This window comes from Ambystoma mexicanum, chromosome 12 (assembly GCF_040938575.1).
Source record: "Ambystoma mexicanum isolate Mex_15411 chromosome 12, UKY_AmexF1_1, whole genome shotgun sequence".
In the NCBI taxonomy this organism is placed as follows: Eukaryota; Metazoa; Chordata; class Amphibia; order Caudata; family Ambystomatidae; genus Ambystoma; species Ambystoma mexicanum.
Window position 1 is genome coordinate 929,145,819 of NC_090936.1, and position 14,561 is coordinate 929,160,379.

Genomic DNA, 14,561 nt, shown 5'->3' on the forward strand with positions numbered 1-14,561 from the left:
GGGAGACCCCCACAAGGAAAACACTGAGTGAATACAGAGGAGCAGTAGGGCAGCTGGGGGTGCTAAGAACTAAAAAAGCTGAAGGGGTGGTGCTCTTTGTGAGACAGAAATTATATGAAAAAGCCAACAAGGCGGACGCACTCGTGGCACGCCTCCTCAGGGGAACCAGAGCGCAGAACACAATCACAGCTATCAAGAATGAGGGGGGAACATGACTCACCCGAACGTCGGACATTCAGGAGTGCTTGGCTCGGTACTATGAAGCCCTGTACGCCACCCAAAATCCTTTGGCCCAACCACAAATTGATTTCCTGGGGGCAATAAAGCTCCCAAGATATCGCGGGAGGCCAAGGAGCAATTGGGGCAGGCCATAACAGAAGAGGAAGTGGGGGGTATGATTGCGGAATTACCCCGGAATAAGGCTCCAGGCCCTGATGGCTATTCCGCTGTATTTTATAAAACATACACTAATTTCCTGACCCCCCACACCTGACACGACTCTTTAATACATTTAAGGAAAAAGGCCAGATTACGCCAACAATGGAGGAGGCCAAGATCACACTGATCCACAAAGCAGGGAAGGACCCGGAGGACTCTAGGTCCTACAGGCCCATTGCCCTCATCAATATAGATGCCAAAATGTACACTAAGATACTGGCAAAGCGCCTGGAAGGACACCTACCGTCACTGATCCACCAGGACCAGACGGGTTTCGTCCTGGGTAGGCAGACGATGGACAATATTAGGCGGGTGGCACATTTGGTGGAGAAAACGCAGAAGACGGCCACTCTGGCGGTCTTGCTCGCACTCGACGCAAAAAAGGCGTTTGACCGGGTGGAGTTGCCGTTTCTGTTTAGGGTCATGGAGAGAATGGGGTTAGGGGCAGACTTCATTAAAATGGTCCAAGCTAATTATAGAAACCCCTTGACACGCCTGAGCGTGAATGGATCAGTGTCACGCACATTAAGACTGGGTCAGGGGACAAAACAGGGATGTCCACTCTTCCCCCTCCTCTATGCAATCGATCTGGAACCCCTACTCCAGGCAATACGCGAGGTGGAGGAAATCCAGGGAATCCCATTTGGGGGCAGGCAGCATAAGGTGGCGGCATTTGCCGATGACATGCTCCTGGTGCTAACCAACCCGGGGAAGTCAATAGAGGCATGCATGGAACTCTTATATATCAGGCCTACCGGTCAAATTGACGAAATCAGAACTCTTAAATCTAACAATAAGCAATAAGGGGGCGGCGGGACTAAAAGCGGGGTCACCCTTCAAGTGGAGCCTGGCGGGGATTAAGTACTTAGGGGTTAAAATAACCCCACTCCAATTATACCCCCATGATCAGGGCAATAAAAAAGGATTTCCAGAAGTGGAAGAATCTAAGAGTCTCCTGGCTGTGTAGGATAGTAGCCGTTAAAATGGTTATCCTTCCCCGCCTACTGTATCTGTTTCAGGCTATCCAATTGGCGGTCCCCCCACGTTTCTTTAGATAACTAGCATCAATAAAGAAAGATTTTGTCTGGGAAGGAAAGAGGCCACGCACAGATCGCCGCCTTTTGACGGCACCAAAGAGGGAGGGGGGCTAGCCCTACCCGACTTTCACTTATATAATGAGGCAGCACAGCTCAGGGTGATTCGAGAATGGTTTGCGGATGTGGAAGGGAAACAATGGGTGCAGATGGACAGGGCAGTGGCCCAACATGGCCTAGGGGAGGTGCTCTGGCTACCGCGCCATCACAGACCACAACATCTATAGCAAAGCAGCATAACAAAGGGACTCTCAGACATCTGGGATGGGGTGGTAAAGAAGAGGGGGATCACAACCTTCCCCTCCCCGTTTACCCTGATATGTACCAATAAAGAATTCACTGTGGGATGGAAAAAGGGGCATTTGACCTTTTGCAGAGAGGGGGTTGTAGGAAAATCAGAGATATGTTCCAGGGACAAAGAATAAAGACATTCCAGGAATGCAAGCAGGATTTTGGACTAGGGGAAGGGGAAAGACACGGATCTTTCCAGATCAGGCATTGGGTGATGAATGCGCAGGTCAGGGCCGCGGCCATCCGCCCAGTCACTCCATTCGAAAGATTCCTACTGACACAGGAAGGGACAAATGGGTTGATCTCAGATTTGTGTAGGCTACTGGAAAAAGCCACACCAAGGCAAAGCTGGGCTTATATGGCCCAGTGGGACCAAATACTGGGTAGGGGTATGGAAAGGGAGGGACTGGGAGAGACTATGGCGAAGAATACCTTAGATGGCAAGGGCTGGACAAGTTCAAGAAGCCTTGTACAAGTACATATACAGATGGCACTACACCCCTGCATGTCTGCATGCTATCTACCCAGGAGTGTCCAAGGAATGTTGGAGAGTGTGGGGGAGAGGGGGCGGCAGGACACGTTTGGTGGTAATGCCCCAGTATCAAGCCCTTCTGGTGGGAGGTCAAACAGGCACAGGAGCAGGCATTTGGAGGGGTTCATTCTAACAGGCACGCAAGAGGCCTACGTGGAGGGGAAGGTGATGGGACGTGAAAAGGCAAGGGTAGTACTTACGTTAGCAGCGATGGCGCTCATTGCTGAACAGTGGAAGGGGCCTTTGATACCAACAGAACGAGAATGGTTGAGAAAGATATGGGAAATAGTGGCCCTGGAATCGGCCACACACAATGTGAACAATAACTTGGCAAAGTTTGCTGCAGAGTGGGACGAGACCCTGACTTTTTTGAAAGGAGACTTCAGGACTCAATGGTGCCCACAAAGACTGAAACTTCTAGACTTACAATGATGCCCTCCCGAGGGAGGATGCAAGTAAGACTGGGAAATGCCAGAGTTCTGGTGATGGTACGGGGAGGTGGGGGGTGGACGTTTTATTGTTATGTTGTAAAACAATTTAAAAAAAATTAAAAAAAGGAATAAGGTAAAGAAAGCATATATTAAACAGTAGGATAAAACAGGAAAAGCACAACAAATAATGGTTTCAAATACGCTCTCCTTAAATTCAAAGTGGCAGGACAAATTAGCATATAATGTATTAATGTTTCATTGGCAAGAGCACACAATGGGCATAGACCAGATCTCAAAGATGATCATGAGCGTATGTACCATGCTATAGGCAATGTCCCCAGCCTCATTCGTATATTCAAAGAACGCTCATAAGGGGAAAGGATTTCATCCAAGAGGGCTCAGCAAGTTTCCCATCGTTTTTCTACGCGGAAACTCCAGAGCATTCTGCAATGAGGCCTATTGCACTTCCAGCTTTTCCATGGCTTTCCTCCTTACCTTTGCTTTAAACTCAACTTTTACAGAGTTTTTGCAGCTCAGTGGGTTATCCCAGAGCGCTATCTCATCCCACATATACAATAGATGCTTAACATGTTCCACCCAACCACAACTCTTTGCCCCCTCCAAAAGTAGAACATTCTTCACAGCCTCCCGGTATGTTGACAAACTCGGGCGTATCATAGCCTGACCCAATAGAGCACTGGTTTGAGGGCAGTCTGTTTGGCTATAGGGAAAACACCAAGAAGCAATAACACCAAGGAAGTCGGAGCACTTTTAGGCAGCAAAAGTAACTTTTTCAAAAACATTTTCTCAATACTAAGAAAATCAGTTGAATTAATGCCTCTACTCCAGCATCAGAACTATACCAGCTGGCATGAGGAGTTATTGCATTGTGCTGGAACCCATGTACGTCCTTCATCAAGGGGATCCTGCATGATGTGCCATGGCATGAGATTTGGCAGATGCAAGAGATAAAACAGGAAAAGCCTTTTCCTGAATTTTTCTCAGCATCCGCCCCCAAATGTAGCTGTCATTGTGCTAGAGTTTTCCAAGGTATTTTTCTTCATGCAATGCAAAAGTGCTAGTATTAAAACAGTTACCATCACAAGTTACTTGTACATTTTATGTAAAGTGAAGCTACAAACTGTAACATACTTGAAATTCTTCTTATCTTGCTAAACTGAAAACTAAGCGCGGTCACACAAGAATTCCTGTCTTCATATGACTGTCCCTCATGTTTTTTAGATTCATAGCAGAAACTTTATTGGAAAGCAGCTGCGTGTTGCTACCAAATCCAAAGACGTGATTAATCCTGGAGGCCATATAGATCCAGAAGGGCACGATATTTATTCAGGTAAGAAAACTCATACATTTAATTGCATGCCAACAAATTCCTTTGCAGTTGCTTCATCAAAAATACACTCCAATGATTGTGTTTAATCAGGGCTAATGTAAAAATAATGTGTAAAATCAATGCATAAAGCATTTTCTCATAACATTTTACATTACTCTATAAAATGCATTTGTATGGCAGAGATGGGGCACGGATCGTAATTTACGATTCAACCTCTACTTTCCTGTCTGCCATATAAATGTGACAGCATTCATGCCAGCATACATACTGTGGATTCCAGCAGAATCCATTGTAAACGCTACCTGCCATGTGTAAACGGCAGGGATTGTTTACTCAATGTGTACTGCAGAATGCATCAATGATGAAAATGATGCAGAGTGGACCTGTGTGCACCTGAGTACAAATGTAACAGATGCCCTAGGTGTAACAAAAATGTACTTTGTTTTTAGGATAGATAACACAGCCTGGCTGAGGTAGGCCATGTGTTGTTGGCGGTGTGTTTCGGTGGGTGGCCAGAGCGAAATGTCTGAGAATTGTCTTCATTTCCAGCCAATTTCAGAGACATTTCCCTGTGTCCACGCACCGAAACACGTCGCCAACAACAGATGTCATACCTTCTTGCGTTCCCACAGCTGTCCCGACGAAAAAGTTACCTCACATGTGTGGGTGCACCTACTGGGGGCGCAAAAGGAAAAGGGTAACCCACTGGTAACCCCAAGCCTTTCGCCACAGCACAATTTGTTCATGTGGGCAACCTGCAGATTTGGGCCTAGGGTGTCGAAGCCAGCAAGGAAAACAGGAAACCCCATGCGTTTCCCAAAAGAGGACACCCGTGGGAATGTATAGAGGTCTGATTTGCGCGAAGCGGCCCAGAATTTATTACCCAGAACCCCAGACAAAGTAAACATTGTGTTTTTTCCCCACCAAATATCACACTTAGTCGGGGATTGTGGCTAATAAAAACTGGGGCAATTTGCGCAAGGAAGACCTCTGTGGATTCCCACGGGTGTCCTCTTTTGGGAAATGCATTGCCTTTCTGTCCTCTAATTCGGCTTTCCTACCCTTTTCTTCCATTCCGTCTTTACATGTCCAATTGGCAAAAATGGCCAAAATCGCCTACCTCTCACAAAACAGTTGATAACCACATCAAAATATTTTTATTTCGTTTCCACTCAACCTTTTTCTTGAAAGCCAGGAAATTGGGGAATTCAGCACAGCAAACCATTTGTTCCTAGCTCTTACAAGGAAAAAACCACAGGCTTCTTTGTACATCATTTTATTGTCATTTTTTAAAAAAACCCAACATTTTCGCCCTTTTTGCTTATTTTCTCTCACCCCCCTACAGCAACCTAGTATTCCTGGGTGGCGTTACGACCGCCTACATGTGGGAAAAAAAGGAGCCAAATTTGGCCGAGATATCTCATGTAACAAAAAAGTTACAAGCCATTGATTGGCCACATACTGAAATCACCAAAAAAGCCCCTGGCACTGGGGGGAAATACCCATGGCACTTAAAGGGTTAAGCCAACCATCTAAGTTTTTCAAACATTCACACACCCAGGTAGCCCATGGGGTACCATCATGCTTTTTGAGGGTTCTAAACCTCTTAAGATACTGGGAAGGGGTCTTCCCAAACCTAGCTATTAATGCTAGTTTCACACACTCATAATTCTGTTTACCCTCCTCCCCCCAACTCCATTGCAGCATCACTTGCAACAGGGGGAAGCCTAGAGAAAAGCCAAAGAATCAACTGATTCCCTGAGATACCTTGAATCCCACGGTTGTACTCAACCATTGCTAACCAATCCAAAACATCAAGTTTAGTCTCATACATTCCAATCATCTCCTTTGGCATACAGGGTCTCTTAGGGCTGGAAGACCTAGACGACTCTGGGAGAGAAGCATTTTCTACAGACAATTTCTTCATCTCTAGTTGATGATTCAGCTCCATTTCTCTGAGCCTTAACTCTTGATGTTTCATGGCAGTTTGTGCATCAATATGTTTCACTTCCAATTCAAGTCTCATTTTCTCAAGTGCCATAAACTCAGGAGTAAGTGCAGGACCTGTGGGGGTCCCTGTGGACAGAGGTTGTGCTTTCTGAGCAGGCAAGGGAGTTGTAGGGTTTCCTAACAAGGACTCATCTACTTCAAAATTAACACTCTCAGAATCAGAAACATCAGTATCCACATTTGCTGGAGGGGTAGGCCCTTCTGACCCACTCTCCAGACTTTGTTTTCCCATTAACTTTGCAATCAATTCAGATTTCTTTCCTTTACCAGAGCGACTCCTCTCCCTACACATGGTTCTCAAAACCTCAGCAGTTTAGTTCAATAGACCCTCTTCAGCGTAGTTTTCCATATTTTACATGATTTCTCAGTTAAATCGAATTACTGGTGTTAGCCTTGTGGTTAGTTGAACCCAAGCAATAGCAGCACTCTAAGTGTAATCACTCTTCTTCCAAATCCTCACCGCTGTACACCAGTGTTAGGCAGAATCCTGTGCAGTGCCCTTAGGGACCACTAAACACAATTAAGACTACAGGTGGTAATGCAAATGTTACCTTTGGTACAAGCCTGTACTACTATGTTAAAGTGGTAGCAGCAGTGGAGCAGCCAGGCTTATCTCAAGAGTATATGAGCAGTAGCAGAGATTACGCAAAGGGACCACAATTACTGTGACTCAAGCAAACACTGACTCAAGGTTTCAGGTAAAAAATATAAGTACATTTATTTTTAAACCATCTGTTATAAACACAACACTTCTATTAATTCAAAACTACAAGTAAAATACACTACAACCAACCAATTCACTTTGGTACACTCTAACTCATGGTAAGTACCCTATGTTTTAACAGACCAGTGTTGTGAAACAAAAGACGTTACCGGGAATACACTTGCGATCATTTTTTGACAGTAATGACAGTTCGGTCTTACTAAAGAAACGCGTATCTGCGGCAAGAAATGTTACTGGGGCAAAAACACACTTAGCACCTGAGTTAACCAGAGAGAGTTTGGGGCAAAAATCATAGGCAATACTTTTGTCAAGGCAGACACAATCAGAGAACACTATTTGACGGAAATTCAAGTGTCAATAGGCCGGAGCCAGTGTCAAGTGGAACCGGGTTCCTGTTGTCGAGGATCACACAGTCGGACAGTTTGAAATTCAACGTTGCCAGGAGTACTTAGATATTGTCAACAGAGGAAGCAAAAGTTATAAGAAGGAGGGAAGACAAGGGCAAGCCTTGGAGATGAAGAAAAGGGATTCACGTTAATTCCTCAAGCAGAACACAGTAACTTATTCAATGGAGAAGCTGGTCCCCTGGCAGTTGTTCATGTTGGTTTCCTGCAGACCCACGGTTCCTGGAGCTTTGGTGCGAAGGAGGACGTCTGGCGGGGTCTGCACCACATAGGGATGAAGCCGGCAGCAGCGACGGTGAATAAAAGGTGCGCTCCTTAAAAACAGGAGAGGCTCTTCGGATGGCTATCCGGACCACTGTGTTAGGGAGAATTCTCTGTGTAGGCTAATTTCCCAAACCTAGTGAATCCCCCAGCAGCTTTGCTGGATTTTTGGGGTTTATTTTTTTCTCCTGCTAAGAGTGAGACTCTTTTTCTCCCACTCTTAGGCATGATTTGAGAATGTCCTTTGACTATGTAATGTGTTTTATGGGCTATGGGGTCTTTTACTCCATAGGATTTAATGTGATTTTGGTAAGTGTGTTACACAGCACCCTCAGTGCAGTAACACAGGGGTGTCATAGTGACCCCCAAACATAGACTCCATACCCTGGGACTGACTACTGTCTCCCAGGGCATGTAAAGTCACCATTGACTTTACTAGTCTTAAATTGTGAACAGAACCAGTACAAACCATCATATTGTGGAAATACTGGTAGGGGTAATTAGATTGCCCCTGTGTCTGTTTTTCGAGGGGGCACTGTGCAGTCCCCCCTCGTCGAGTTTCTCGCTGGTGGCAGTGGTTACCACGCGAAATATTCCACCAGAATATTTCCTATGGGATTTTCCCATTCATTTTAAACGCTCCACTTTTTTGGTGCAATGTTAAAGATACCGCCGGGTTATTTATTTAATATTTATTCCCCGGTTGGGTCTTTTTGCCAGGACTCGGTTTTAAAATGGCGTTTGTGTTCGCCTCTGTAACTCCAACCCAAATCGAGCCCTTTGTTCCACTTTTGGCGGGCTTCTGCACAGAAGTCTCCAAGAGTGGTGCCACTCTGTCTGGGTCTACAGGATGTGTGGGAGGGGGGAATAGGCACCCTGGACTGAGTTGCCTCTGCAACTCAAGTCGCACTCTTGTGTGATTGGCCCAGTGGTGAACCGCCCGGCTCACCACTTAGCATGTTTGAGTGATAGCTAGGACTGATGAATGGGGGTTTTCTGCATAAAAGCAGGGCTTTGGGCACTGGAACTTCAGAAGTCGCCACAGGACCTAAAGAATCCGAAGAGGGAGAAGCTGAGCCGACCTGCAATGACGACACCACCGGTGGAGCCCTGCTGAACTGACTCGCCACTTCCCAACGACAGAGAAGATCTTCTTCTTTAAGAGTCTTCTTCTTTTGAACTGGTGGGGTTAACCAGTTTGCCCTCTTTTCGCCTTCCTGGATCGTCTCGTGGTCGAATCGCCCGTGCCAAGCACCCTGGTGGCCGGATAGCCACGCTTCACCACTACCGCGAATAAAAGGGTAGTACCTTTTAACCGGGAAACTCTGCGGCTGGTTTCTTCCCTGGCAGTGCAACAACCTCCAGCTTTCCTCCACGTCGAGATCTTCTCTTCCCCTGGACGAAGCACTGACTTGCACCCGCTGCCAAGAACAACCGCCCCCGCTGCAGCTTTCTCACCATTTCAGGTACTGTGTCCCGCCTGGTCTCCCTTGCAACAGACTGTTCAAGGTGTCCCGTAAATCCTTGACTCTCTATCCTGGGGTGACCTGGGACCTGTTAACTAACTTTTCTGAACTGATCCAACTCCTTTTTGAACTATCTGCAAAGACCTTTAAAGTGTACTTCAACTGTGTGATCTTGGGCACATTCTGCCTTGCTCTCTCCAAGAGTGGGCCTGGCCTATGAACTTTCTTTCTCTACAGTAGACACTGCCTTTCTTGACTTGCTGTGGTTCTTTTAAAAGTGTTGGTATTGTGGGCTTTCCTAAATCTGCCTTTTCCCTCCCTTTTAAAATAATTATTGTAGTGCCATCTTGGTTAAGCGCTCACCTCTGTATTGATAATAAGTGGTGTTCTTTTCCTAAGACTTGTCGAATAATTAATCGGGGAGGTGTATATATTTCTAGTGACTGTGTTTGAACTTGCTTGACATATAAGTGCCAGTGTATTTTTACAAGTGTGTTTTTAAATAAATAATTATATACTTTTATACCCAAGCTCTGGTCAGTGTTTGCTTGTGCTACTGTATTTTTGTACCTAATGTGTATACTCTATATACTGCCTAACTCTTCTTGAGGGGAGTCTGACTGCTCAGCCACAGCTACCAGGTAAATCTGGGTGGTGCAGACTGCTACCAATTGGGTTTACTGCCAACACCTGTAGTCTTAAACTTTTTGCAGTGGTCCCTAAGGGAACGGCACAGGTTTCTGCCTAACACACTGCAGCAGTGTGCAGCGATTTCGACCAAGAAGAGGATCCTCTGGCTGTAGGAGATGAGCTGGTTATCCCCACCAAGCTCAAGGGAAGAAGACTCCGGACTGGATCTTCTCTGGCCGTCGAAGGGCAGACAGCTCACGACTGCAGCAGGGCTTCACCTGGACGGGGTAGTTGCAGCAGTCGTCTTCTTCTCTGCTTCTCTTCGGTTCCTTGTAGTTCCAGTGGCGACTCTGACTTCTAGCCCAAGAGACCTGCCTTTTATGCGAAAATCCCCCATTCACCAGCCTGGTTGTTATGTTTATTGAGTTTATATAGCGCTTTACACCAAAGCGCTTTACAGAATAACAACAGTACAAGAGAAGAAGCAAATTTACTAAATTGAAACAAACCAGTGGTCCAGTATATGGAACAATTAACTCCGTAGGAGGCGGGGGAAGGGGGAAAGGGGGGAGGAGGGCTGTCAATCACGCAGCAGGGGGTTGTCCAGCCCAGACAACCACCTCAGCCAATCATGGCAAAGTGCGACTTGGGTTTCGTAGGATCCCCTGTGCAGGGGGTGACTACACCCCTCCCTCACATTCAGCCCACCTAGACACCCAGGCGCCTGGAGGAGGGCTTCTTAGCAGAAGCCAGCCAAAAGACGGTGAACAAAGAAGGCAAACCCAGTTTGCCGCGCAAAGTAAAACACAAGAAGGACTTTAACAAAAAGAAACGGCGAATCAACCCAACCGGAGCCAAAAGAAAAAGTATTTGGTCAAGCGGGTTTAAGTTTGAGGCTAATATTATAGCCTAAAACAATACCACGTTTATATAATATAATTGCGGTAGAAAAGTTAGGGTAGATACCACTGCCACCAGCCAAGTTTAAATGTTAAAAAAGCGAAACAATGCTCTATGAGGTACAGATAAAAAGGGATACAAAGTAAGCCTTTCCAGTACTCCATGTAAGATGGGGTGTACTGGATCTGTGGTTAATTGACTAAGTAAAGTTAATGGCAACTTTACCCTTTTCTGGGGGACTGTAGTCAGCCTCAGAAATGGAGTCTGTGGGAAGTCTAAAAGACAACCCTGTATCACTGCACGGAAGGTGCGGTGTAACACACAGAAGAAGGGGACTACTGAAGTGGTGTACTCCAGAGTCTACAATCACAAGAACAGGTAAAAGACACATGGCAAAACATGGGTAAGAGTGGGGGAAAAGCTCACATTCTTACCAAGTGAAAAAATAAACTCCAGAAAACCAGCAAAGCTGCTGGGGGACTCATTAGGTGAGGGAAATTAGCCATATAATGAGAATTCTCCCTAACAAGAATACAGCGTCTCGGCCAGGGTATTCCCACAAAAGCGACCCCAAACTCCCCTATGCAGGTGATCCAACCTCGCTCGTCCACCCTCAGGGTTGGATCCAAGAGCGATGGCCCTCCTCTGGCCACCTGAATGGAGGACTCTGAGTCTTAATGGGAGACTACCTCAAGGTTTCTCACATTCACTAATTGTCAGAGAATTATTTGATTCAGGAGCAGAAAAGGTTTTTTGATTGGTTTACTGCATAAATGATAGTTGGTTACCTTTGACCGTAAGGATCATATTGCCTCTGTCCATCAAAACTAGTGGGCTAACCCTGGGAGCCTTTTCACAATTTTCTGTAATCTGGTCTTGTGGTGCAGTCTCATATAAAAACATTGCTGTGTTATGATTGGACACTAGTTGGCCTTGTTTGTATGTGGCTATGGTGTATGGATGAGTTTGTACCATCTACTTGATTGCGCACTCATGCCAGCTACATTTTGTAGCACTATATGCACTTTATAACTTTTGTATGTTTAAGAGCGTTTGACACTTTATATACGTTTTGCATGTGAACACTTTATTGATGTGTACTTTGGTATTGTTGTAGACTAGGACGCTCATAGCAAGTTATCCATTACAAAGCCTGTGGTTTCGCCAATCCGTTAGTACCGTTACCGACTACCGGCATGGCGGAATCACCGGCATATTACAACACCTCTGATGCGTTTGTCGGCCAGATCCGGAAATTGTGACACTGCCAATGCAGTAATAGGGGAAAACATTGAAAAAATGATGGTGCCACCGCAAGAAAGCATGCTGTTAATAACTGATCCGTCCTCATGATGCCGGAAATAGCATCATCCGCAGGAAATGGAAATTGGCCGGACGCCATTTTGGAAAACACAATCCAATTTAAATCGGGCATTACGTGTAGTCATCCACACCAGGAAACACTGCCAGGATGTCCGGAAGCAGCAAGAGCAGTCTCCCAGACGTCTGGTACCGGAAGCCCTGCTTTTCACAGGCCAAATTGACAGCCTTAACAGACAATGCTGACACGCTATTTGACAGGGACAACCACCGCACCAGCCAGCGGCGCAAGTTGGCCATATGGCTAGAGGTGGCCAGTCGAGTCACTGCAGTAAGGTTCGTCCCGAGAACATCAAGGGACTGCTGCAAAAGGTGGGATGAGTTGCGGCTGCAGAAACTGATGGCAGCCTACCGCTGTGAGTCAATGGCCATAGGCGCAGGACAGTCTCATCCATCTGTCTGATGCCCTGTGAAGAGCGATGCAGCTCTATCATGCATCTGGAGGGCATAGAGGGAGTTTGAGAAGAAGAGGCTGTAGCTGGGACCCAAGGGCATGGCGGTTAGTACAAACCACACCAGAATGCCATGCACCACACAAAGCTCCAGGGAAATGTGTACAAGGAAAGGGATAGTATTAGTGACATTAACGTCTGAAGTCCCTGTGCACACATAGATGACAGGGGTCGAGCCCAATGTAACACATGCAATACCATCGTACCCAACAAGCAACCATGCTTATGTGCACATGTCGGGTGCACCATGTCATGAGTGTACAGTTAGCACTACCTCAATGTACACACAAAAACAAACCTCCATGCCATCAATCCAACCGAAATGGACAAACCCCATGCATGCAGGCATGTAAGCAGCAGTGCACAATCCACCCCCCACAAATTTTGACCAGGCCAGGGAGCATGCAATGTCCAAGTAGCATAATGCAAGTGCATCGAAATCACACAAAGGCTTCTAAGTGATATGTTTTCTGACCCTAACAGGCACATCCACTGACAGTGACGGCTCAGGTCCTTCCACGGGCCGCGCAAGGCTCAGCCAAGCTGCCCAACAGCCCACCCGTCCAACAACTGTGGAAACACCGGCCTACAGGCCCAGCCAGCTGCCCAGGAGGAGCACCACCACTGCAAGCCCAGTCACCATTGCAAGCCCAACCAGCTGCCCCAGACCAGCAGCCTGCTCTACAGGCCCAGGCAGTGGCACACCAGTGGCGGCCATCAGCCCCCCGCTTCACATGGCACCACCTCTGATGAGGCTGAGGCGGCATATGGTGGGCATGACACAGACCACATGCCCCAGTGCTCCACCTATCCCTCCCCCACTTTCAGTCCATCCACCAGCCACAGCCCACCATGTCCACCAACGCTGTCTAGCAGGGAGATGGACAAGCGCATATGACAGATGGACGTCCACCATGAGGAGATGATTGGCATCCAACAGTAGCAGCTAGTGCAGGCCCAACTTATTAGGGAGGCTATACAGGTTGGTTTATAGTGATAATGTCGGAAAAAAAATGTCGAAGTGCAAAAATGTCAAAAAAAAAATGTCAAATAGAAATGTCGAAAACATATAGATATCATTAAAAGAGTCAATTTTTCGAAAAAAAGTCAATTAATATGACCAATAACCTGAAATAAATAAACAGGACGAGTATCATTTACTAGGGGGGGGGTTCCCCCCGGTTCCCCCCCAAACCCCCCTCACCTGACGCCCTGAGCCCCCCCACCTCTGATCACCCACTCATCCCTCATACTCGAAAGAAGAGGTTAACAAATGGTTAAACTCATAGGTGACAACCACGAGTAAAGGACCTTGTTTTGGTACCAAGAAACCAGTAACGGCTGTGGAAAACAGTCATTACCTGACAGAACATCACCTGAAGATGTACTGCAGGAAATCGATTGGATCTGATTGAGACCCAAAACAGGTAAGACAAACGAACATGTAACTAAATATAAATATATCGTATAACACACAGTAGAATAAAAACACAAATAATAAAGTTAATTTTCTCGTTTATTTTACAATAGAAAATGAAAAACAAAGTGGAATTCATAACCACGCAAAAGGGAGGCAAGCAGTTAGTTTTGAATGGATACGTATTCCATAAAGAACGCCAAAATAAAGAACGTGTTTACTGGCGATGCACAGAATATACGAAAACGAAATGCAACGCAAGAGCGATAACAGTGGGCTCAGATGTACAAGGTAAACATGAACACAATCATATGCCAGATCAAACTAATATCATCAACAGAAAAACATTAACCGAACTGAAAAGAAAAGCCATTGAAAGTCAAGGGGAAGCTAGTGGATCTGTGCTTAAAGAAGTTTGTGGCAAATTACCAACCCATATTACGGCTCAATTACCGGCTGAGAAATTAATGCAGCGCACAATAAACCGCACTACACAGCTAAAAGAAAATCTGCCACCGGCACCAATGTTTTATAAGGATATAACAATCCCTGATATTTTCAAACTGAAAAAGGCGAACATTTTTACCACGCCACAATGGAGGTAAACAGTGAAAAAATCCTAGTATTTTCTACTGCAGTGAACTTTGAACATCTGGCTCGTAGTAAAAAATGGCAAAGTGACGCTACATTTAAGGTGTGCCCGCAACCTTTTTATCAATTCTACACAGTACATGGAACAATAAACGAAAAAATAATACCACTTGTATATATTTTAATGCC

The 14,561-nt window shown here is 46.0% G+C and overlaps 1 protein-coding gene across 1 annotated transcript in view; it reads left to right on the forward strand.

Annotated features, from left to right (window-relative positions):
• CFAP54 (cilia and flagella associated protein 54) overlaps positions 1 to 14,561 on the forward strand; it is a 3,669,934-nt gene that overhangs the window by 2,662,300 nt on the left and 993,073 nt on the right. Inside the window, exon 40 of the mRNA XM_069629416.1 lies at positions 4,029 to 4,137. Coding sequence (XP_069485517.1) covers positions 4,029 to 4,137 — 109 coding nt within the window. The remainder of the gene's footprint in view (positions 1 to 4,028; positions 4,138 to 14,561) is intronic.